The 26,169-nt window shown below is 41.7% G+C and overlaps 1 protein-coding gene across 1 annotated transcript in view; it reads right to left on the reverse strand.

The window, feature by feature from the left end:
• The window catches only part of ADAM12 (ADAM metallopeptidase domain 12), a 282,924-nt gene that overhangs the window by 62,487 nt on the left and 194,268 nt on the right, over positions 1-26,169 (reverse strand). The window contains exons 10-13 of the mRNA XM_067533368.1: positions 25,509-25,580; positions 22,603-22,772; positions 15,715-15,799; positions 10,147-10,295 (exon numbers count right to left, since the gene is read on the reverse strand). Coding sequence (XP_067389469.1) covers positions 10,147-10,295; positions 15,715-15,799; positions 22,603-22,772; positions 25,509-25,580 — 476 coding nt within the window. The remainder of the gene's footprint in view (positions 1-10,146; positions 10,296-15,714; positions 15,800-22,602; positions 22,773-25,508; positions 25,581-26,169) is intronic.

A 26,169-nucleotide genomic window follows, 5' to 3' on the forward strand; every position in this document is an offset into this window, starting at 1 on the left:
GGATGTTCCTGTCGTGCATGTGTATACCATAGCATCACTGCTAATAGCTTATTTTGTTAGCTGTTAGTAGAGATGCAATGCAGGCCCATAGCTTTAAAGAACTTGAAGTGACCCTTACATGTGACCTTAAGACCATTGATCAGTACTTCCAAAAGTGGTGCCTGAGACCAAATCTGGGCAAAATCGGTAGTCTCTGCTTTCCATCTTGACATTAGAATTGCTCAGTGCACTTCTATTGAGTTCTGTGGTGAAACTCGGCATTATGACCAAAAGCCAACATATCTCGGTGTCATTCTTTACCACACATTGACCTTTCATGATTACCTCGAGAAAACAGCCTCCAAAGTGAAGTCTTACGTCAACATTATTCAGAAGTTAGAGGGAACAAGCTGGGGATCAACTGCCCCTGTCTTATGAACATTGGCCTCGGCCCTGGTGTAGTTGGTTGCAGAGTAGAGTACTCTACATTGGTGTGGACAAGAAGCTGCCATACCCAACTTGTGGATAGACAGCTGCATCAGACCATGTGAATCATCACAGAAACTTTAAAATCAACATCTCTACCAGGGCTTTCTGTATTAGTAAACATCGAATCTCCAGCTATCTGTCAAGATATAGCCACAGCATGAGAATTTAAACACACTCAAGACTACCCAGAACTTCCCATGTGGCAGGTTATGGATAACATGCCACAACGCCTAAAATCATGAAAACGCTATGTACCACACGTGAGTAGCTCATATCTCTTGATCTGGCCAGGGAATGGCAAAGTTTCTGGACCTCATCTACCATTCCAAACTAGCACATTATTACTGATCCAATTAGCCATCTTCCTGGTTTTGACCTGCCACACAGATTTTGAACCACATCTGAACAAACCCTGGAAGATGCGCCACTGGATGCACGAAGTGGAAAATCAAAGACTCCTCTTTGTGCGACTGTGGTGAGAACATTCATACCATCAAACACATTGTAACGCAGTGCCCCAAACAAGGACTCAAAGGTGAATTGGATGATATCCACAACGTAACAGAGGAGGCCTTGAAATGACTTATGGACCTACAACTGCTTCTATAGAATGTGCATGAGACAGACTGTTAACAGCACTGTGTTCTGAAAAGAGTAGGAAACTTACAAGATAATGCATGATAGCTGATGCCATGACTGATGTTGCTAATTAGACTCACAGGTTAAGGCCAGAAGGGATTACTATGGTCATCTAGTCTGCATAAGAGTCAATGCAAGTCAATGCATAAGAGTCAATGTGAGTTTTGTTATTGACTTCAGTGGAGCCAGGATTTCACACCTGGTCTTTTATCCATTGCCAGAAGGATGTTACTGACCAAGATTAGAGCAGTCTTCATGCCATATTAAAAGAGATCAGGGAAATTTGAGAAATCCATAGGATGCCAGAGTTGTTTTGCCACTATATTCTCAGTAATTTTATCCAAAAAGTGGGGAGGCATCGTTTTCATTCACCTGACCTCTGCTTTTGTGCCATCCATTTAAATAGTTGAAATGGAAACCCTTGCATTTCCACTATTAGAAAACTACTATAAGCACACACTGAACTCTACAATACACTTTGCCATTAGAAAAGGAAAAAAAAAAACCTTGTACCACTTTGCAGGCTGTAACTGTTCAGGTAAAATGAACATCTTGCTCAAATTTTTAAAGTTTTTGTCCCATCCATCCCAGACACGAAGGACTCTGATTCCCATGACAGCTGTGGTAAAAATGCAACCTTAAGCATCATTTAATTATTCTGATTCAGACATCCAAGTCAACATCAACTCCTTAAGTGATTCAGGTCATACAGCATATGTCTAACAAAGGAGCATTCAAGTGACCTTAAGGATATGCCCTTTAGGGTAAATTTCCTCTGATACATAGGGAACTTCGCATTCATCAATAATAATAATCAATTAATAATAGAAATTGTGTGCTTAATTCTCCATGCACTGCACTGCACTGCATATTTACCTCTGCAGACTGAAATGTTCCACTTATGAAATGGAAAGCCAAGACAAAGGTAAATAAATGGAATGTCTTTAGATGATTTGTTCATATGGGTTGCAGCACTAACTAGGGAAAAAGTGTCCTGAGCTATATCTGCAGCCTATTATAACTAATGCTACTAACGTTTGAACTGTGACCTTCCCCCTCAAAAACACCCAATTAAATGTATCTATAATATACCTGAATTATTAATAAAGGATGCCAAATGAGCACTGATAGTCTCCTAATTGCCCACAGGGATTTTCTAGAAGCTAAATGAAATGCTGACATAAGTATTTTGTAATCTCATGGTGGTTCCTACTAAAGGAAGAACTGAAATCCAGTGTACTAAATTATAAGGATATGTTGCTTAAGTTTTTTTAAAAAAGCAGTGCACTGCTGGCAAAACAGAGAAAGTTCTGTCACAAGCAATTTATTACATCAGTAATCCAACTTTATTTTAAAAAAAAGTCTGCCTCTGTGCAGAGCTCAGCTAGGACTGAACTGGAGACAGCTCCAGAGTTTAATTAGGATATGTTTACATCTTAAAGATAATTTCATTTTCTTCAAATGGTTAAAGATATCATTCCAGATAGTTCTGCTCTCTCTGCAGTTTAACATCCTTCTGACCTCGGAGTCTATGAGTCTGTAAACAGCAGGTCTGAGAAATGGAAAGCAAAGTCTGTTCTACTGAATGCAACTCCAGAGAGGTCAGCAAATTCAGAGTTAACTCAGTCTTTGACTTGCCCTATGGTGGCTAGGTACTGCAAGGTCTCTGTAATAAGGAGGGGAGAACCAATCTGAGTAAAATGAAAAATCCTCTCCCACCGACCACATAACCCCTGATCTCTATCCCACTTCCATAATGATTCTTTGCCTGTTTTAGCACTAAACTTCAGACCAACTTTTTTTGACCTTCTGTAGTGTTGGGATAAATGATTTTTCACTTCCAGATTCAAGCCGAGACTGGTACCAAAGCCAAAATGCTGTTCTCATGGCACATCTGACTGGGACCAGAAGCCAGTTTGCTGGAAATCTCATGAGAATGTTTTCACAGCCCAGTTTTACAGACTCAAAAGATTCAGATAGTTTGGAGGAGCATACAAATTTGTGAATACAGAATCAAAACTGACCCCAGACTCTGATTCTCCTGAGGCTCATTCTTCCTTCTTCCAAGAAGTGGGATTGTGTTGCAACACTTAGTGTATATGAGGACAAGTTAAGCAAAGGTTTAAAGCTTTTCTAGATTGTTGTGAATGTGTTTTAATTTAAATGTTTCTTCATTAATAGTGTACTTTTTGGATTTCATTTCCTTTTTTTCTATGTCAGTCATAAAAACAAAACAAAAACCAGATGACAAAACAACAAGGCTCCGCTAGAAGTTTCTGAGAGTTGACACTACTGAGCAGAATGGGTCCTCCAAAGACCTTAACCATCCATTTATCATGCAAATACATAGTTAGATGAGTTATAAAATCTGTATTATTACCAGACTCCCTTTGATATGCATCCCTAAATCTCATTAACATTAATAGGTGATACAGAAGAGGGAGGGGAACAGATCCCCCCAATACATTCTCAAAAAGAGAGAAAATAAAGCATATTACACCATTACAGTGTATTTGTTATTCACAGATAGTTCATCTGGCAGACACACAGCCTTTATCATTCATATTACTTTGATGATCCATTTTTAAGAGAACGAATGTAATAATTTGCAATGTGAAGCCTTAGTGACTGTGGCTGGAATTGTCAGAAGAGTTCAGCTTCCATTTAAGCACCTAAGTAAGTGAAAAGGTCAGCAAGGTAGGTGCATGTTGGGAGCTAAGCTCTTTTTAAAACATGGCTGTTAAGTGGCACTATGGGAGCTACTGGGTGCTGAGAACTTTTGCAAATTTAGCCCCAATGGTAGGTACTGAGCACTTGAAAATCTGGGTCTTAATAAAAGTGTAGGATTGACCCAGTTTAAAAAAAGAGAAAACAAAAAGTATGAGAATGATCAACGCAAAAATGTGGGAAGGTTTGGGGGGGGTGTGTGGGGGTGAAAATAAATTATTAAAAATTGTAAGTAAGAGGTGCACAGAAAACACTGCAACAGACTGCATCAAAAGTCAGCTTGCTAGAATGTAGGCTAGATGTATGCACATAAACCATAAGCAATTTCTCCTCAGCAGCAGAAATACAGACATGCAACCAATCACAAAAAGAAAATAATATAGGACCCAATGTTCAAACTTGGACACACAAATTAGGGCATCAAAGGAAGCATGGTACCCCTCTGTGCTGCAGCAGCTTAACTGGTTTTCAGTCACATGGAAGCTGCCTCTTCAAAAACAAAACAAAAAAAACCCCAACCTCCACCCTCTTTCAAAATATATAAAGGGTTAAATTTTCAAAACAACTTTGCTTCTAAGTTGAAAAGTTGTTTGCAACATTCAACCGAGCACATTTTTCTAGATCTAATAAAACTTGGACAATTGGGCTGATGGTATAATGAAATCACAGATAACCTTATCAGTAGTCGTGCAAATGGGGGGAATCTGTACTCATGATCTCTTCCAGGATAATATGACTAATTTTGTCCTAAAGACTTGGATAGCAAATAAAGTAGACAGTGAGCTGGGGGGGAGGAGGAGAGGAGGGAGGAGACTTTAAGGAGATCTTTACCTCTTCTACAGCAGGACAAAAAGAGGACTGGATCATAGACTCAAAAGCGGCAAATTTTTAGACCTCCCTCTTTTATGTCATTGAAATGTCTCATAGTGACCCCTCCTTCTGTATCTAGGGGAAAGATAGATCTGCTGCATAAGACCAAACATAGAAACCATCATAAGGAATATGAACTATAAAATGCTTTTTTCTTCAAATTGATATTTATGCCACTGGGATGGATATCAGCTTACATGGAAAGATAAAATGCACATGGAATGCAGGAATGGCCCCACAGTTAGTGCTATCCTTTGGTCCAGTCCATTCTTTTTATGCCCCACCATTCATTAAGATCCCAGATTAGCCATTGGACCTATCACCATTCTTCCTCTTTCAGAAGAGTTTATATTCAAAACAACTAAAAGAGGCAAAAAAATTTAATTAAAAGACAAACTTAGAAGGGAAATTGTCTTATTAATAAAAATACTTTTCTGTTGATACAATTTATTTATCTATCTATCACAAAAAGCCCAACTCTTGTATTGGGACATGTGTTTTTCCTAGATGGTAGATGAATCTCTGGAGCAGCAGAAGTACCATGTTGTTCTTTTGATCCATAATTCTATATGAAATATTATACCAAAAACACTTTGCTAAAGTGTTTGACTCTAAAGCATTTCTTGCTCATACAAAAGTGGCATACACATCTTTCAGGTACCTTTTATGACTAAAAGCTACAGGAAGCTCATTAATGGATAGATCCAACAGAGTTTAAGTTCCTCATCCCAGGAGTCTGCTTCCACCAAGAAATAATTTCCATGACAAGTTTTTAATGATAAACTCTTCAAAGAAAGAAGATGGCAATAATTAATTAAATCATTTTAAAGTGAAAAAACCTCAAACATTTTTCTTCATTACAGAACCACATTAATGACTCCAAAATTAAGGCTGAAGGAGCCTTTCCATTCCAACCCTTTATAGCTCTTGAATAAGGATTTCTTTGAGGCTGATCCTTTTTAAACTTAACCTCAGCCTGAGGGATTTTTTTTCTTTTATGGTTTTGTAACACCCTGCTTAAATCAACAGAAATTAGAGGGCATGGATGTGAAGTGAATAAATATACTGGGAGTGGAGACTGCCTTTGGAATGTATTTGGGCTTCTTTATATCCTCTTTCTTTTGATATTTGTCCTGTTCTAAGAACATTTTCCAGGTGGGGAACATTCACCTAGCATTCTCTGAACTGATCATACTCTTCACCTCCAAGCCTGCAATCATTGCCGGGTCAATGAGTACTCTTACATACAAGAATAGTCCCAGAAATTAAATATTCTGGTAAATACTCAGACTGGTAATGTTAGACTAACAAAATATTGTTTGAATTCTTTTATCAGAATGTAAAGTATATCTCCTGGAATGCTTATTACAGACAGGCTGCAGCTACCTCACAGTTAAGTTTGATGATAAAGACAGAGGCTACAAGCCATATGCTAAAACTTCCCATTATAAGTCAATAACCTTCCCCCAAAAGAAACTGATCTTTCTGAAGTTCCTGGCTAAGTGGCAAGGCACTCTGGCAGGTTGGGCCCGTGAACTAGAAGGTGCAGTGCACAGACAAATAGAAACAAAGAGACATTGTTCATGCTAATTTGCAAAAACCCTGGAGGATGTTTTCATTTCCTCAGAGGATTGTGGGGAAGATCTAGGACTCAGATTCCCAGACTCTGTGGGTGTTGAGAATGTAGGTCTAGGGCTGCGGCTAACTAGGGCCTAGTGAGGGCAAATGGGTAACCTCCTGAGAGCATTCAAGCATAGATGCTGGAACTAGGGGTGCTGGGGATGCAGCAGCACGACGTGGTTTGAAGTGGTTTCCATCCTAGACAGGGTTTACAGTTGTGTTGAATGGCTCTCAGCACCCCCACTATAAAAACCGTTCCAGCACCCCTGCATTCACGGGCACGTTCTCCTTGCTATCAGGGTGGATTTCCCTTATAGTAAGAAGGGCCAAGCTGGCAAAGAGAGCCTACTAAATACCAGAAGGGATGTGGAAGGTACTGATTCAGGAAGTTGAATTAATGTTGAGACTGGGGGTAATCAAGGAATTCCACAGCCATTGGTGTAGCCTGGTAGTCCTGCTCCTGAAGCCCGAGGGGACCATCTGTTTCTGTGTGGACTTCAGACAGGTAAATGCAATTTCCTGCTTTGATGCCTTCCTGATGCCCTGATGGATGATTTACTAGATTGCTTTGGCCAGGCCCAACGTATTACAACTTTAGACTTATTGGCAGATTCTTCTTTCCCCCGACTCCCAGGAACAAACAGCTTTTGCTATCTCAATAGGCTTATTCCAGTTCATCACAATGATTGAGTTACACAGATCTCAGCCACCTCCCAGTTGATGGACCAAGTATTACGACCTCATCATTGTTACGCAGTGTCATATATAAACAATGTTGTGGTCTACAGCCAAGAGCGATTTATTCACCTCTGAAATCTGGCTGCAGTCCTCCATGAGGCCAATCTCACAGCAAACCCTAAAAAGGTACCAAGTGGACAAGCAAGAAAACAAGCATTTGGGGGTAGCTAGTGTGGAATGGGCAAGCATACCCCTCATCTATAAGGTAGAGGCAATAGGCAACTCCCATCTCGAAGACTAAAAAACCAGGGGTGATCATTTTTAGTCCTGGCTAGCTACTACAGATAATTTTTGGCAGGTCACCTAGTCTTCCCAGTGTGACCAGGCCTTCCAGGAGATAAAGTGAACCAGAACACCTTGGATTTTTGAATGTCACATCTCTTCCTAGGTAGAGTTTGTGTGTATTCTGGTTTCTGACAAAGTTCTCATTTTTTCTCCTCTCTCTGCTAACTCCAAAATGCCTTGTTTAGAAACATGGACTTAGTCCTCCAGGGGGGCTAGAGTGTATCATAGTTTTGACCACATTTGTCTTAGAAATCAGAATGTTACTACTATTATAAAATCCTTTTGGTCAGGAACTCAGGGCAGCATGGAGGGAAAAGGGTGGTGATCCGTGTCTGGTGAGTATAATTTAGAACTCAAGTATGGTCGGGGTCAAAGTGGCCCCTGGATGGCCTCATGATTAGGGAAGCATACCAGTGGTTCAGAGATACCTATTTTCTACATGGTCCATGACTGGGCCCTTTATCATGTCATAGCATTGTTATATGCTGTCTAAAGAGACCTTTCACTTGAGGCGACCACTCTCAATGCTTATTATGCACCCTGGGAAAACTAAATTAAAGAAGCTGAATGAATCAAAAGAGAAGATTTTAGTAGTTTAAATAGTCTTGCTCTTCCTAATTTTTAATCTAGACAAATTTGGGCCTGTTTATACTGAGCGGTTATTAGTACTGGTACTGGTATTTGGTAGTGAGCAATAGGCTGAGAATATCTGGCATTCTAGGCTCATTGTTCACAAAGTTCACATTGGATGTTAAAATCCTTCTTCAGCTTTCCTCTCCCAGTTAAACCTACATCAAGTGATAAAGACGACAAACTGGCAATTTGTTTGAGAGACTGGATGTTAATCTCCCACACTGTCTTCTCCTACACAGACCCCTAAGGAGAGCCCTTCACAGGTTGGAGATCCACGGCTGGGGAGGGTCAGGATGGGGAAAAGCACAAAAGCCAGTGGAAAGCTAAGGCAGCGTATGTTAGCTATTTCACAGTCTGCTCTGTGTTGGGCTAATCATTGCTGAGGGCAGGCAAGGCCTAGAACTTGTGGTTGCTAGGAGAAACCTTGACAGTTACTGGAGCTGAGCTGTCAGCACACCAATGGTGGCAGAGGGCTGCAGAGCCAATGCAGAGTCACAGAGGTTCTGTGTGGATCTACAGAATTGTGTGCATAGGACTGTTATCTAATCCATGGAGGTAAGGCAAACTGATGGAATAACTTGGATAAAACTTCATGAGGTTTCCTCTCCCAGGGCCCTCCTGTGGATTCTTCTGAAGCTGCGGGGTGACCAGGTGCACAGGTACTAATTTGGTTGAGATGGTTAAAGGTTGTGCATATCATTCAGGCACTAAAATATAAATTCTGTCGGACCTCTGCACATATGAAATCAGGAGTTACCAATCACATTACCACTTCTCATGCTCATGTTACCAATTTCAGTTTGTTTTCTTAGGGTGTGTAATATCTGTGATGTGCTGCTGACCATAATTCTGCAAGAATATTTATTACCTATTGTTTTAAAAGAGCCAAGCTATTTTTCTTATGTAAACTTTAGAAACCACTCACTTCCCCCCACAAACACGCCAATCTCTTTGCATCATTTGTCCCCTACCTTGCTGTGATTGGCCACTGGCCAGCACCTTTTTCTTTTCTTAACAAGGATGACAGTTTGCCTTTGAAGCAGTTGCCAGAACTGCTGTTTGGCTTATCAGCAGGGAGCTCTCCTGCATGACAGTGCCTCTCCTTTCCTACCTCCTTTCCAAGAAACATGTAATCACTGCACCAGCAGAGACCAAAGAGCCCTGAGCACAGTCACAGATCCTGAGACTGAAAAGATTCTTAACTGACACAGTAAAATAGACAAAAAGCCCACAAATACGTAAGATGGATAATGGAGCACATGCATGTCTGACATCGTGTGTTTCAGTTTCTAATATTGTTTTTAAAAAAGGGAACAAGCTGTAATTAGTGAACTGGGCCAGAAGTCCAAAACATCGTGTAGAAAGCACCTTTGTATCTTTGATGTCCATAAAAGGTCAGGCTGTCGGCAGCACAGTGGCTCTTCAGACCATGCCGGAGTATCCATTCAGTATTGACTCAGAAAGAAGAGTGTCACGGGTTGATTCACCACTATACCTTCCTAGATTGCTTTGGTTTTTTTCCTTGAAAGACTCCCATGCAAATACTGAATAGCCCTGACTCAGATCTGATTTGTTCACAACTCATGCCGATATCGCTGCAAAAAGAAAAGGGTAAGTTCACCCCCTCCCATATGCAAAGGCCAGCATGAAGCGTACATAGCATTCACATCTCATCAGTCTTCTTCAGAACAGGAGTAAATTGGGACTCATGTGGAACATCAGGCTTGTGCTGACCTTCTGCACAGGGATTAACTTCACCCAAAGTGAAATGACAGAAAGGCTAACATTTTGTTTTCTACATACTAATTTTTGTCATGGCCTTTATTCTGGTCATTTCCCCTTATGATTGTTTGTAATGTCACACTGGCAAGATGACAGTAGCGGAATTTCTGATACAATACCCTGTATTGTAACAGGGGTTGTTCAAAACAATAAGCAATACATTGCTTCTTATCGCATTTTTATCTCTTCCACACTGGAGAACTTAACATAGCAAATTTTGCTCTGGTAACAAGTTTTATTGCTGTTGCTTGTGGAGGGGTTTTTGTGGGAAGCTTGACTGACCCAGTGTGTAAACTTTTGCTCAAAAGCTTCCTGAGGTAACAACCTATATCTACAGCATAATTTTTTCCCCACCAACTAACACTTGCTAATGTTTGCACTTACCCAGTAGAGGGGTTCATGATACAGCCACCTTTATCAGTAGACGCTTTGCAGGTACAGCCCCTTTCCAGCGTATCATGATTCATTCCAAAATTGTGGCCCAGCTCATGAGCCAGGGTTACTGCTGCACCAAGAGGGCTGTCTGAATGATCCTCAAAGAAAAAGAAAATGGATCGTGAAGTCCACTTACAAGAATGCCTGATAAAAGAAAACACTTTTGCTATGGATCCATTCTCTATATCCCAAACTGTTTTACAAGCTCTCCATTACAATAGGAGCTACTATATTGCTGCTAAATGGATAAAATTACACATTATCAACACCGCCACTTCTCCCAATAAACCATTTAGATTGGGATTTTCAGAGTAGCCTGTGGCATCTGGACACCCAATTTCTTATGGCAACTAGGCATTCAGAGATCTTAGGCAGCATTGACTATCTTTGCTATCTCTCTTTTATAGTTAGAAATTCTCCACAACCATGCAACCTCTGCCCATTTTATGTCCAAGAACTTGGAAATCAGGCAAATAGCAGACAATGATTTGCACATATCTTCAAGGATGAGGAGGGCAGTGGCCTAAGAGGAGGAAACAGGAGAGAAGGGACAGAAAATCCTGCACTTCAGGAGCTCGATCCCACAGTGCAGTGAAGAGGGCTGTCTTTGTCACTAATATTCACTACAAAGTTGAATCAGAACTTATAGTAGCTGCCAGTTCAAGCAACCACTTTACAAGACCTCATTTTTAATTAAAAAAAATAAAAATGGCAAAGTCCTCAGGTGGCCTCTGGTTAAGTCCTATAAGAGTTTAGTTGGTGTAAATGTCAAAAATAGAAATACTGGCATTGATCCTTGTGGGAATGTTGTTTTCTCTAACAAATGTTTCTGAGAAATACATTGTGTGGTTTGATTAGGGGCTACTGATCAGATTAATGTTTTGGCATGGCCATGACGAACAGAGGCCTTTCCACAAAGTTCTGTATGACATCAATCACTTTCCTTGGGGGAAAAAAACCCTTTTCTTATAAAAGCTCTCCCAAAAGGCATAAAACATGTAATAGAAATGTGTGAGCCACTATTTTATCAGTCAGTAAATGGAATTGGTATGTACAGCTGCCTGCTTTAAAAGCATAAATGAATATATTCAGCTTAAGTAACTCTTCTGTTATTGTCTTAGCCAGCCTTATGACCAAAAAAAAAAAGTGAAAGGTAAAAGTGTCTAACACATTCGCCTTAGATAAGTGAAGCCCTTACTAAATTATTTAGTTTAGATTTTATAAATTTCCTTTCCAGCTCTTTAATATTTAGTAAATCAATTCTCAAGTAGAAAATACATTTGAAAAAAAGAATGCAATCATTTCAGAAGGTAAACAGCCACTGTTATTTGGCTCATGGAGTAAATTCAAGGAATTTTATCTTCAAAACAAACAAAAAAGTGCTCTCATTTTGGGGTTTCCTGAATTTTGCAATATTTAATACAAATGTGTTGTTGCTAAAATTTTACTTATATTTGGGATTGAGTTTGTATCGTATTTTGAAATGGCTGTTTTAGGGAAAGCAGAACAAGGCTTGGTCTACATTTACCTCCGCGATTCAGCGGCAGTTGACAGGAGTCACGCAAAGTACGCAAAGAACTTGCATAACTCCTGTCGACTGCTGTGCTTCTCTTCTCTTCTCTTCTCTTCTCTTCTGTCTTCACTGACCACTCAGTCAATCCAGATAAGTCTATCTGAAGGCAGTGACTTTGCCGCCATCAGTGTAGACACAGCCCAACTATTTTTTCTTGTTATCATGGCAAACTGCAGTGTATACACATGTAAATTTGTTTTTTTTTAAATATGCCCTTGTGACACTTAACTACACATCAAGATGTCTTAATATCTAATTTGATTTATCTCTGTGGTTAAATGCATTGAATTTCCCAAATATTTAATCAATAGCTGTAATTAAACCTGACTCCACAGAAGCAGCAAAAGTAAAACAGAGCTGAGGATTGACAGGACAATGATGTAATGTCCACATATTTTAAAACAGCAGCACAAAAGTCATGCCTTTAAATTAGGGATCTGTAGCAACCACATTCACTTGTAGATTTGATCAACATGTAGAACTTTCTTCAAATCGTGAACAACTTAGAGAGACAATAAACTGAGCCTGTAACAGGGTGGCTTGCCCCATGGGCTGGAAAGCTTGTGGTTAAGCCAACTCTGATTATAGCAGAAACCCTACCTGAGGGGGATCAGATGATTCTCCCATAAAGAGCAGCTGGAAGCTGCAGTGGGGGTGGGGAGAGATGCTCAGGGAGAGCAGAGATTGCTGAGTGTGAGCAGACTCCAGCTGAGTGCTGGGTTTTGGGACTAAGACTCCAGCAAGGAAGGGCTGGGAGTAGCCTCTTAAATCAGGAGAGACCCTAAGCAAGAAGGGGAGAGAGTGCAAAAGTTCTCCAGGCAGGGAGGCCTGGGAATAGGAAGAGAAACATTTGTTGGATTTCAATTTGGGAGTTTGAGTTTTATTTTGAATTATTTTCTGTGAATAAACCCAGACCTGTACAAAAGGAGTGCTTTGACCCCGGAAAAAGTGTGGAGATGCTGGGTAAGAGGCCCTGAAGAGGGAGAAACGGAGACAGGGCTCTGGAGTGTGACCCCTTGCCACAAGGGGGCGCTCAGTAAGGGGTCACCCTATTACAGCACTCAGCTGTTACTTTCACGCTCACAGCCATTTCTCTGCACAGACAGTGAGATTCTGCTTATTTCAACATCTCCTAAAATGATATTTTTTAAAAGAATGATTCACAAAGTCCACTGCAAAATTAGAGCAAGAAATGATCTGAAATATAATTATTACAACACATGCGGTTCTCATTACTTGCTTGGATCATTCTGAATGCTATCAGGTTTCTAAAGTGGGTTTTTCAAGACAAAGAATGTGATGTTTCAGCAAAAGAGGTTATTGGAAAACAGCATAAATTAAGACTATCAAAACAAACAGGAATATGCCCAGTTTGATAGTGAAGCTATTTAAGCTCAGCAGCACTTGAGAAATGAATAGACTTACGAGGAACGAGGCTTTGATTTATTCCTCTACATTTTTTTAAAGTTAAGGTCAGTAGTAAAAGTCATTAGCAAACAGTTTCACAATCGCCAAACAGGAAATCTTCTCCTGTTGAACATGTTATAGGCTGTTACACCAAATATGCAGTTGCTTTCAACTGAACTCTGCTGCATTCCATTGAGATTAAGCTTGAACATTAATAATAAAATAACTTTGTCTAATGCTCCGGCAAACTAGCACCCCAGTCCTAGAACTGACTCGATGCAGACTCATTCAGTTGTAGAACTGAGCCATTTACAAAAACCATTTTCCACTGAGGTGTTTCTTAAGTTAAATAAATCTCAGTGGCTCGGTTCTGTACCCCTCACTCAAGTTATCCTCCCATAGGAGTCAAAAGAGTGTTTTGCCTGAATGTGGACAGCAGAATATGCCCAAGCAAGTAAGCAACATTTTACCTTGACATTTATGGACATAGTGAATAATCACTTGAAATACTTGACAACAATTAGCATTACCACTCAAGCATATTTTGAGAAAGTATTTTTGTTTAATGTGACATCTGTTTTATTCAAGTACAACATACAGCACAGAGTGAAATAAAACAAGGTGGGCATCATTTCCACATGTTTTTATGCAGCCATGGTTCTTACTGAGAAATCTGAAATTTCCCATTTTTAGAGGTCTATTTTCCCCTCACTTAACTCGCATTAATATTCATGGGAAATATGGGCCTCAACTACCACAAAGAGAATCAAACCACCTAGAATGTATATAGCAAGACAGGCGCTCAGAGATGCATGATAAAAGTACCAAGATAGATTAGATATTAGATTTGAATAAGAGTGCAGATAGGAAAATCAGCTCAGACAAGGATATTCTGATATTCATTGATTTGGTAGATAGTGACTCTCACCCCCTCTGTGCTTAGAAAAGTACTTCCAGAGTGGTGGGAGTTCTTTAGGAGTAGGGGGTGTAGCATTATAAAGAGCGTGTACATGAATATGTGCCATGTGTTGGAGGGTTTGAGCACTGTAGCCTCTAGGGTTAGAAATCACTGATTCATTCACTTACACATCGTCCTTTCTGAAGTGTTTTGTTGTGTATTTCATTTTTATACAGAAATGTGCCTGTGATTTGGTTTGGTTATGGGATTTTTGTTTTTGTTTTGGGCTAACTGCCTGTTTTTCAGGAATATTTAGTTAGATAAGTAGAAAAGCACATAGGGCCAAGATTGTGCAAGCCTTACGTTAAGTAGGACCTCAAGTGCTTCCATTCATTTCAATTGGACTCCTTGAGAAGTAGGGGACTAACTCAATATGAATTAAGCTGCACAATCTGGTACATGGTTTCTTGGGCATTCCTTGCATATCTGAAACCCTGCAAACATTTTAAAGAGACATTCCTTTTTGAAATATGACTATTTGAATAAAGGAATTTATTTTTTGTTTATGGAGTCAACTTTTGTAGTGAACAAAGTTAAACTTTGCATTAAAATACAATGTAACACAACTACAGGAATACCAGGTATTAGATAGCTTAAAAGGAAGAAATCAAGGAATAAAGCTGAAGATGGCCCTCCAGGTTAACAGCTCCCACTATACCAATATTCTGAAGTCTTTCAATGCATGTAACTTTCAGTGAAATCATCAGTAGTTTTGCATGCCAGTTCAGAACTGTATATGCCAAGCGTAGTATATAAAACAATTGTTTTATTTTAAGATCCTTAAATAACTCAGCACAACAGAGGGTGTTAGGAGCCGAGTAGTTAGCTTAAGTCAGAATTTCAATGTTAGTGTTGGGTTTGGTGCATCTTTTCTTTATTTGGATGTGTAATTATGTTGCATTTATCACCAGTGACAAGTTCTGATAAAAGCCAAAATGTTCTAACTCATGGATTATGTGTATTAGTCACATGGCTGCAAGCTAACAACAAAAGCAACAGTAATTCCCTTTGTGAGAGAGCTGTAGATAATATGAATGCTACTACTGTTGCTAGTGTATATTGTGCTTGAAGTCTGACGATATGGTAAAACCACTTTACTAGAAACATGGAAAATGAATGATTATACTGGAGACTTTGTAAATGTATATCCTTGGTGTCTGGTAAATGCAGTATTTTAAAATGTTATTTCTTATCAAAGATTTATGAGGGGCTTTCATTGCACATAGCACTGATATTCATATATGCATTGCAAACGTATTCATTTTGATCCTGATACTGCAAACACTTATACACATGGTTTAATTTTAACCCTAGGAGTAGTCCCATTGATATCAAGGATTCCTATAAAAAGAATTAACTATGTTTTAAGGCAAGGTATTATTTTTATTTCATTCACTATGAAAAATGATATTTGAAACAATTACACATACACCGTATGTAGATATAGACAAAACAAGAATTTAGATTGAAAACAGAACTAAAAAGCAGACTTTCCGCTATGAAATACAGTATTATATAACTCATGAAAACTTTTTGTACCAGATGGACCGAATTCAACTTTTGTGCTCCCAATACTTACCATAACAACTCCTCCAGATTGCTCTGCAGTGCACATGCTCATTATAGGTGCCATGCCAATGGTAGTCCCTTGGAAGTACACCCCACTAAAGGAGGGGAGAGGAAGACAAACCATAGAATCACCATTTAATGCAAAATGAGAGGATCCTAATATTTTATAACTTCTTTTTCTTGCTGATCTCAGACAATGAAACCATTTTCAAAATGCCAGCACTAGACATATGAAAGTTGAAAACAATGAGGAAAGAACAGTTTACTTACCTCGTAAATGTTCTTCGAGATGTGTTGCTCATGACCATTCTGATTTAGGTGTGTGTGTGCGCCACATGCACCGGAGCCAGAAGTTTTTCCCCGAGTGGTACCCGTAGGCCCGGCTCTAGTGCCCTCTGCAGCAGCACGCATATGCACGTGCATATATGGCACTGCTGGCACCTCCCTCTCAGTTCCTTCTTGCCAGAACTCAGACAGAGGGGACGAAGGGTGGGTTGTGGAATGGACATGAGCAACACATCTTGAAGAACAACAGTTACGAGATAAATAACCGTTCTTTCTTCTTCGAGTGCTTGCTCATGTCCATTCTGATTTAGGTGACTCCCCAGCTGTGTCTCTGGCGGGCAGGAGTTCATGGCCATGAAGATTGCAGAACCATTCTGCCGAATCCTGCATCATCCTGAGCTGCTGCATGATGGCATAGTGGGAGGTGAAGGTACGTATGGATGACCAAGTGGCGACCCGGAAGATATCCTGAATAGGCACATGTGGCAGGAAAGCCGCTTCAGACGCCTGGGTCCCTGTGGAGTGGGCTGACAGGGACACTGGAGACATGACTCTGAGTTGTTCATAACAGGCACGGATGCAGGCTGTAATGCAGGATGATATTCATTGCAAGGAGACTGGTTTGCCCTTCATCCTGTCAGCAATTGCTATGAAGAGTTGTGTGGAGGCAGAATGGTTTAGCCCTATCGATATAGAAGGCTAGAGCCCTCCTTACATTGAGTGGGTGCAGGCAAATCTCTTCGTTAGAGCTGTGAGGTTTAGGGCAGAATATCAGCAGGAAGATGTCCTGATTAACATGAAAATGGGAAATGACCTTTCGGAGGAACGCAAGATGAGGGCAGAGCTGGACTTTGTCCTTGAAGAACACCATATAAGGCGCCTCCAAGGTCAGGGCCTTAATTTCCGATACCCTGCGTGCAGAAGTGATTGCTACTAGAAAAGCAACCTTCCAGGACAAGCGTGTGAGCGAACAGGAGGCCAATGGTTCAAACGGTGGAGCAGTGAGCCGGGATAGGACAAGGTTCAGGTCCCACTGAGGAACCAGGTCTCTAATCTAATCTAGCCCTTTAAGGAATCTAGCAGTCATGTCATGGGAGAAAACCGATCTGCCCAGTATCGGTGGGTAGAACACAGATATTGCTGCTAGGTGAACTTTCACTGACAAAAGAGCTAAGCCTTCCTGCTTCAAATGGAGCAAATAGTCTAAGATCATCTGTATAGGAGACTGACAGGGATACATTCTGCCTGTCCATCCAGCAGGCAAAGCACTTTCATTTTGCTAGGTAAGACATCCTGGTGGAGAGCTTCCTATTTTCTAACAGCACGCTCTAGAACTGGGTTGAACAGTTCAGCCATGTTCAGCCTGTTCAGCCATGCAGCAGCCAGACCGTCAGATGCAGGGAGGCTAAGTCCTGGTGAAGTAACCAGCCCCTATCTTGGGAAATGAGGTCCAGGTGCAGCGACAGAGACCAAGGACAAGCCATCGAGAGATCCAACAACATCCTGAACCAGTGTTGGCGAAGCCACTCCGGGACTATCAGGATGACTCGTGCTTTGTCTCTCTTGATTTTAACCAGAACTCTGTGCACGAGAGGTATCAGGGGAAATGCATACAAGAGACCTCTTGACCATGAAAGTAGGAAAGCGTCCATCGAGGAGCCACCCTCCGATCCCAGGAGAGAGCAGAAGCAAACACATTTCCTGTTTTTCCTGGTGGCAAACAGGTCCACTCGGGGAGCTCCCCCACTTTGGAAGATGCGGTCGGTCACTTCCTGGTGGAGTGACCATTTGTGGTGCGAGCAAAAGGACTTGCTCAAGTGATCTGCTAGGATATTCTTCAGCCCCGGCAGATGGACCACTTCAAGGAGGATGTTGTGCTCCACACAGAAGTCCCAGAGATGAATGGTTTCTTGACACAGGGTTGGGGATCTGTCTCCCCCTTGTTTGTTGATATAATACATCATTGCTGTGTTGTCCGTGAGGACCCTCACCACCTTGTTGGACAGATGTGGCAGAAACACCTCACAGGCCAGTCAGATGGCTCTGAGCTCCTTGACGTTTATGTGAACATTTAACTCTTCCCCGGTCCATCGACCTGCAGTTCTGAGGGCACTTAGGAGGGGATTGTGAGAACCCTGTCCCGGGAGTGTCTCAATGGGGAGTATACCGCAGCCAACCACATTTGGAGCGGTTTTAAAAGCAGTCTCACGTGGCAAACCACATAGTTACATGCTGCCATATGCCTGACAAGACTGAGGCATACCCTCGCTGTGGTAATCGGGTGGTCCCGTAGGATGGCTATAAGCTCCGACATATCCTGGAATCTTGTATCAGGCAGCAATGCTTTGGCTTGGATAGAGTCCAGGATCGCCCCCCATGAAGTCTATTCTCTGCACAGAAGTAATGATTACTGCTCGTTTATTAACAGGCCCCGTGACTGACACATGTCTCTCACTATTTGCACACCAATCGTCCAGGTAGGGGAACACCTGTACTCCCCTGCGCCTGAGGCAGGCCACTACTACAGCCACACACTTGCTAAAAACGCGGGGGGCCATAGAAAGGCCAAATGGCAAGACAGTGAACTGGTAATGCTACGTGCCCACTGCAAACCACAGGAACCTCCTGTGGCCTGGGAAGATAACAATGTGAAAATAAGCGTTTTTTAAATTGAGGGCAGGAAACCAGTCGCCTGGATCCAGAGAGGGAATGATGGCTGCTAGGAAGACCATGCGAAACTTTATCTTTTTGAGGTACTTGTTTGGGGCTCTCAAGTCTAACATGGGTCTCAGGCCTCCCTTAGCCTTCGTGATCAGGAAATACCATGAATAGAATCATCTTCCTCTCAGATTGTATGGCCTCCTCTACCACTCCTAACTGCATGAGGGCTTGCACCTCCTGAATGAGGAGTTGCTCATGAGAGAGGTCCCTGAAGAGGGACAGGGCAGGAGGGTGGGAGGGAGGGACTGAGGTGAACTGAAGGGTGTTTCCAGTAGCCACCGTGTTCAACACCCAACTGTCAGACGTAATGGCCCTTCTGCTGGGAGAAAAGGGGCAAGACGGGAGACAAATGGGCGGGAGATTGGATCTCGGGCACGAACTGGTCAGTCGCTCTCAGGCACATCTTCAAAAGCTTGAAGATGAGGAATGGTGGCTCAGGCCTGGTTTCGAGGTAGATGCTGGTAAACCGTCCCAGTGGTGTTTGTAGCCTCTGTTTCTCCTTCTGTAGGGCTACCCTCTGGTCTGGCTCCCAAAGCACTGCTGATGTGATGGTCTGAAGTGCTTCCTTGATGAGGATGGGGTGTAAAGGTCCCATGAGCGTAATGTGGCCCTGGAATCCTTCAGACCATGTAGCCTGAAGTCTGTCTGTTCAGTAAACAGAGTGGCGCCATCAAATGGAAAGTCCTGGATGGACTGCTGGACTTCCATCAAGAGGCCAGATGACTGGAGCCATGAAACCCTCTTCAGTGACTCTGCAGAGGCCATTGCCCTTTGGGGAGCTATAACTTCCTCCCCAGAGTCTGAGGAAGAATACCCTGGTGATCATGGGGGTGCTGACCCCGTCTGCTTCTCCATGTCCCTGTGGAGGAGGTCTGGTGCCAGTAAGCGGTGTGCGGAGCCAGTGCATTGGTCACACCTTGACCCCGTCTTGACCTTTGATTTCCTATATGGACTTTTGTGGTGCTGAGGCTCTAGTGCACTGCTGCGCACCAGCGATTTGCGACACTGCGGGTTCAGTGAACTTTGGGACTCCAAAGAATGATGCCGATGCTTGGAGGACCGGTGCTGATGCCTTGGGGACCAGTGCCTCGCACTCGGTGACCATCATTCTGAACCCAATCTGTCCTGGTGTGGTTCCAGCAACCGGTGCCGAGAATTCAAAGAGTGCCTCGCGGCCGGTGAGTGGCGACCAGTGGACAGGGGATGAGGCTGCTGCACCAGCATCCCCTTCAATGAACCCCCAGTCGGGGCGTCTGCTCCTCAGTGCATAGGCCTATTCCTTCGAGGTGTAGGTGACACCAGTATGGCCAACAGGTCCTTCATCGCCTGGAATGCCTCAGGCATGGAAGGGACCAATAGGTGGTATGGGCCCCTGCCACTTCCTGGAATCAGTGGTGGCGCGGGTGCTGGACTCAATGCCCATCCAGGGGGAAACCTTTTTCGAGCTGACTCTGGCTTCCGTGAAGTTTTCTTCGCTAGCTTTGATGCCAGCGAGCACTTCCTCTTTGAGTGTGCCTTCTTCTGGTGCTTTTTCAGCACCGGAGATGTCGAACGGTGCCAGGTTGACTCCGACGCTGGAGGGGTGCTTTTTAACGATGCCACGGTACTCAGTCCCGAGTCTGCTCTCGGCTCCAACACCGGTCTGAGCGCCACTTCCATCAGAAGGGCCTTAAGTCTTATGTCTCAGTCCTTCTTAGTTCTCGGGCGAAAACTCTTGCAGATCCTACACTTTGCAGAGAAGCGAGCTTCTCCTAAGCACCTTAAACACCTCTGATGCAGGTTGCACAGTGGCATAGGCTTCTTGCAAGAATCACAGGGCTTAAACCATGGGGACTAGGGCATGCCCTGACTCTGGAAACTTACTAACTACGAAGGTAGATAACTACTAACTAACCAGCAAACTTCTAGAACTTTTAAAAAACTGTATACACTAGCAAGAGCTAGAAAAAATCAGCGAAAGAACCACTAGGAACAAAGAGACTTGCAAGAGCAAGAGAGTTGTTCCAGCACAGTCATGAGCGGTAAGAAGGAACTGACAGGGAGGGGGCCAACAGTGCCATATATGTGAGCGCATATGCATGCTGCTGCAGAAGGCGCTTGAGCCGGCCCTACAGGTACCAGTAGGGGAAAAAATTCCGGCACTGGTGCATGTGGCGCACACACACCTAAATTAGAATGGACATGAGCAAGCACTCGAAGAACGGAAATTAGTCACGCAGATCTGTGGAACGGACAGTGACAGAATCCCTGATATATTGAAGATGCATTTGATCATCCTCTGGAGTTTCTGCTGTAGTAGGACTTTCTTTTTTTTTTTGGAATGCAATATATTACAACAATGCCCACAATTGAAAACTGCCATTACGATTTAACTTGGGAAATGTGCATACAAACATAGACATGTTTGCAGCACAAGCGTCAGCACAACACAGTGCAAGTTTATAATATATTAGCTATAAAGCGAACCCTAAAATTCATTAATCCAACTGAAGTACTATTATATTTACAGAACAATTAATGATATTGCAACAATTTGGAAGACCTCCTCCTATACTTTAAGTAAGATACTTAATAAATACCTAAATAATTTTTTTTTTAATTGCTGAGAGTCCTTGCACAATGAATAGTTGATCTTTCAACTTATTGTTATCTACTAAATTAAAATAATTAAGAGCAAACGTATATTAGCTCTAATCAAGAATAAATATTCTCTGTAAAAAATATACATTCTTGAACTGACTGTAATTATGACCAGTGGAAAATTTTGTAATTATACCTATGAACACTTGTTTGTATGAAATAAATCAATCTAAGTCATATAATTTTTGCAGTGTTGTTGTAGCCGAGTAGGTCCTAGGATATTACCTCATACACTTTATTTCTCTTTGTTAAGCTATACGACAGGATTCTCATTTTATTTAAGTCACAAATACAGTAGACCCCTTACGTTATTAATTAAGAAAATTGAGAAAATTGAAAAGTTCATAAAATTGAACATATGAAAATTACAATAGGAATGGTGCATACACTGCAGAATAGTGGACTGCATCACTTTCTTATGTCTTTCAGACCACTTGCAAAGCAACTTCCAATGCCCCGAGGGCAATGGTATGTGAAGGGATATCGACTTATTCTTTGTAGACATCACTTTTGTGACATGATTTTTTTCCATCTGCAAAAATGGTTAGCACAACTGGTCATTCACAAGACTAGTGTTTGTAAAATTGAGGTTCGACTGTAAAAATGAATTTGGTGGTCTCAGTCTAGGTCTGTGGGAGCAGGAAATGTCTTTTCATTCTGTGTTTGTACAGTGCCTAGCACAGTAGGGTCCTGGTCCAGGACTAGGGCTCCTAGGTGCTACAGTAATACAAATATATAATAAAAATAATAAGTCTTTAATGGACTTCTAAAGGCTTTCGATCAAGCACTTTGTCCTTGTTGTAACTGATCAAACTAGGTTCCAGTCCTGCAAACATTTACACACATGCTTAATTTTAAGCATGTGAGTGGCCCCGTTAAACTCCAGTGAAATTATTCACGCGGTTGACGTTAGGGATATGCGTAAGTGTTTGTAGGACTGCGCCCTAGACACAACCCTACACAGACTCTGCTCAGAGGAAGCCCATGAGTAATAGTTTTTTTTGCAGAACTGTGGGAAGAAGCTGACTTAGCATCTTCCCAAACTAATGCAGGGTCCTGGGAAGAATGTGTGTGTTTGTGAAAGATGGAGAGCTGCCTTTTCCTTTCCTTTCAAAAACAGTCACTCAAATATTCTACCTGTGTAAAATAAAATAAATTAAAAAAAAAGTAACAGAATGTTGTATGATTATTCTCCATTCCTGTAAACCTCAGCCAATAGTCATGCAAATATTAAATACACTGTTGGCTATACCTCACTAGTTGTGCATTGTCATGGGGTTTACGAGGTCGTAGTTTCAGCTTTCTCCAATCCAGAAACTCCTGGAGACTGGTGAAGGGGTCTTGTGTTATAGAGCACTTATCCATGTCATTCCACACTTCCACTCCAACCAGGGCTACTCGAATATTTAATGGCCTGTAGAACTAGTGAAGCAAATACATGAATCTTTCTACATCCTATTTCAGAGGAATGTGTTAAATCAGTGCATGTTAACAAAATCATAATGTTCACACAACCGTCCCAGAAATTCAAATGGTCCCCATAAAAAGCCTCTTCTTTTAGGGTGAAAGATGAGAGTACAATGTATCTCCACATAAAGGAACACCTGAAATCACTGTCATCAGGCGTAACATTGCCATGACCCAGAGAAAGCACGGAAACGGACATGACCATGGCTAACTATCCAGGAAATGTTCAGGAAAAACATTAAAACTCTCAGCAGGCTTAGTGGGAGATTCTCCATGTCCTGGCTAGGGTTGGTACATTTCTCCGAGGTGCAACAAGACAATGACTTCCATACCTAATGAATTTCCAAACAAATTCATTGCAAGTCCCTCCTAAAATTTCCCTTTGTTGCTACCATCAGTGCAGCACAAATGGTGGGAGTGCTAGCATAGACTTGTGGATAAACTGCCAATTGCCATGGTCATGTAATCCTGCTCATAGCAGGTCTAGGTGACAAAATGATTCTGATACAAATGAGATGCCATCATTGATGGAATTGCACTAGTGCTAGCAATGATAGGAAATGTTAAGAAAACAAGTCTAGTGTGGAGGAGGCCTAGTAGGCCAGGCACCATTCTAGCAGGGGTGTGGCTTTCAGTCCAAACATAACCAGGCATATACTGTATTCTCGTCTCGTTTGTATGCATTGCAGTCATTTGGGTAGCAGTGCAATTCACTGAGAGCATAAACTGAAGCACAAAATGAATATATTATAACATGCAAAATTAGTTTCAAACTGCTAGCAAATAAACTCCATCCTTCCTTTAATAAGTCAGTAAGACAGTTCCAGAACAAGTAGAGTTCTGTCCAGCAACTTGATTTTAATTGAAAATTGCCTGATCTTGAGTCAGAGTCTCTGATGTACCAGTTGATAAGTTCTCACTTAAATCAGACACTTTCTGTCACTATCCCATTACGGGACTCTCCTAGGTTTTCTGAACATATGGCACAGTACAGTAAACTTTAATTCCATTTTACATGGTGGTTGGTTTGTGTTCAAGAAACTCTTCTTAACAACATTGAACATTGTACTATGCCTTTCATCCTGAAGAATCCTGGTGTATATAATATATTGCAAAGAAAGCACATTAAATACAAGAAGTCAGGCTCTACATCTCATTCCTCATCCTCACCTTCAAACTGCTACATGGCTTTTCCCTTTCCCACATCTCAACCCTTGTTTCCTGTCACTCGCACAACTTGGGGTCTGTGTGTTGCTAATTTCGCTTCCCTTCTTGCTTCTTTCTAACTTACTTCCACAAGGGCCTTATAGCTTTCTCTCTTGCTGACTCTATGTCTGGAGAAGGCTCCCTGCTCCTTCAATCAATCACCCTCTCTTTCTTCAAATTCCTTCTCAAAACCTTCCTCTTTCTACAATCTGTCCAACAATGACCCAAATTCTAATGTCAGCCCAATAAAATCTAAGGCCTAAATTGTGGTTCTACTACAAGCCCTGTGTAGGAGGCTGCACATTGGTGCAGTGCGCCACAAGCATTGCAAGGAAGGAATCGCTCCTCAAAGAGTATGTTGGTTCCAACTAGGCTTTGAAGTTCTTATTGAGATATTTAGGGTACTGAGTTCACAGCCGAATGAGTTGAACAGGACGTGTGTGTGTGTGTGGGGGGGGGGAGTGGTTAGTTTGTACTTTTACTACTACTGTTTGGCTGGAGACATTTTTCTGCAAGATTGGGTTACTGGGAGAGCACCACATTTGAGAAGCCAACACATGAGAGCCTCAGAATTAAACAGAAAAGCCACGGCTGCTTGTGGACCTGCCCTGTCTAGAAAATCAACAACAGCCAAGTACTGCAATGGTGGGTACTTTCATATCTGCATGGAGCTGGCTGGTGGGTGGATTGAGAGATGAAAAAGTCAGTGCTGTGAGCTGTGAAAGCTGCTTCCTGGAGGGTGGGCAAAAGCATTGTGGGATTATCCTGGGATGACTAATTGCACTAATGCAATCTCTGCAGTAGTACTTGCTGTCTACACTAGCATTGCAACAGGACAGAGTGACACACTGGAGGATCATACAGAGCTCAGCCTTGCTCAGAGCAAGGACAATCACAGTAGTTGTGTGCGTTCTTGCATGTTGTTGCAGGCACTTCTGTTTATGGACATGTGGCATATAAAAAGCATGCAGAGGAATTGCAATGATGCTGGCAACATAAAAACGTTCTAGTATGGACACGGCCTCAGAATGCAACAAACTCGCATCCCAGCCACTAGAATGCCCTAGTTGGTCATCACCTAAACAAAGTATCTTTGTCTATTTAAAGTCAGTGGTTCTTCTCTTGCACTTAGAAAGATATTTGTCAGGTCTAGGCTAATGCTTGCCTTAAATTTTGCATTAACAGAACCTTAATTCCTTCTCTTGCCACATGCACAGCATCTCCAAACTGATTCATGGTTGTCCTACTAAAAATTCTGCAGTGCTAGAAATTTAGGTCTTTCCATTCTTAGTGGCTAGCACATTCTCACTGAGAATTTTCTTGTCTATTTTCTTGTCTTTTTCTTTGTAGGAATTGTGTGTAACAATTTTTAAATTTCAGAAGGTTTTTCCTTCCCAGAAAGCCTAGCTGGCATAGATTTCACAGCAATATCCCTCAGAAATATTTGTGAGGCTTGAGAAAATGAAATATTTTTGATGCTCTTACCTTATCGACATAGTTTGCAATTTCTATCAGCCTCTGCTTCACTTTTTCCACATCCTTGCCCTGTCTCTGAAACTTAGAATGTAAAAGAATAACACATGATCAGCATTAGTATTGTAACATTTGCCTGCAAAAATCACCTACCATTGCCAGACTGACATTAACATTGAAATTTGGGGTTTAAATGAATAAAAAGCCAAAGACCCATTGACTTCCACAGGACCAGAATTTGGCTAAAAAATTAGCACAAATTGGGTGAAAGGATTTTGTTTTCAGAAAAGATTCTAAAATCCTTTACTCCTACGCAGAATCTCCTTACGATTGATTTTATTGCAAAAATGGAAAGGTTCTTCTTTGATCTTTCTCTGCTATTGCAAGAAAGTGATTTTTGCTATTTAACTAGCTGTGGTCAAGCAGCAGAGTCTGTCACATTTTGAAAGAAAAAATGTAAATTGGAAAATAATTCATAACAAGATTTCACATCTTTGGTTTCATTCCAGCACATTGAGATATTTTCGACAATCTGTCTCGTTTATTTGTTTTCAAACCCACTTTGCAAACTCTGCATATAGTCTTGCTTAATTCAGCATAATTGCCAAACTACAGCTGAAGAACCAACAAACTTAAATTCTGCTGTTTACTCTAGACAGTGATGGTCTCCAGA

Source organism: Emydura macquarii, unplaced genomic scaffold (assembly GCF_026122565.2).
Source record: "Emydura macquarii macquarii isolate MOO-44397 ecotype Brisbane River unplaced genomic scaffold, CSIRO-AGI_Emac_v2 contig_3343, whole genome shotgun sequence".
NCBI lineage: Eukaryota > Metazoa > Chordata > Testudines > Chelidae > Emydura > Emydura macquarii.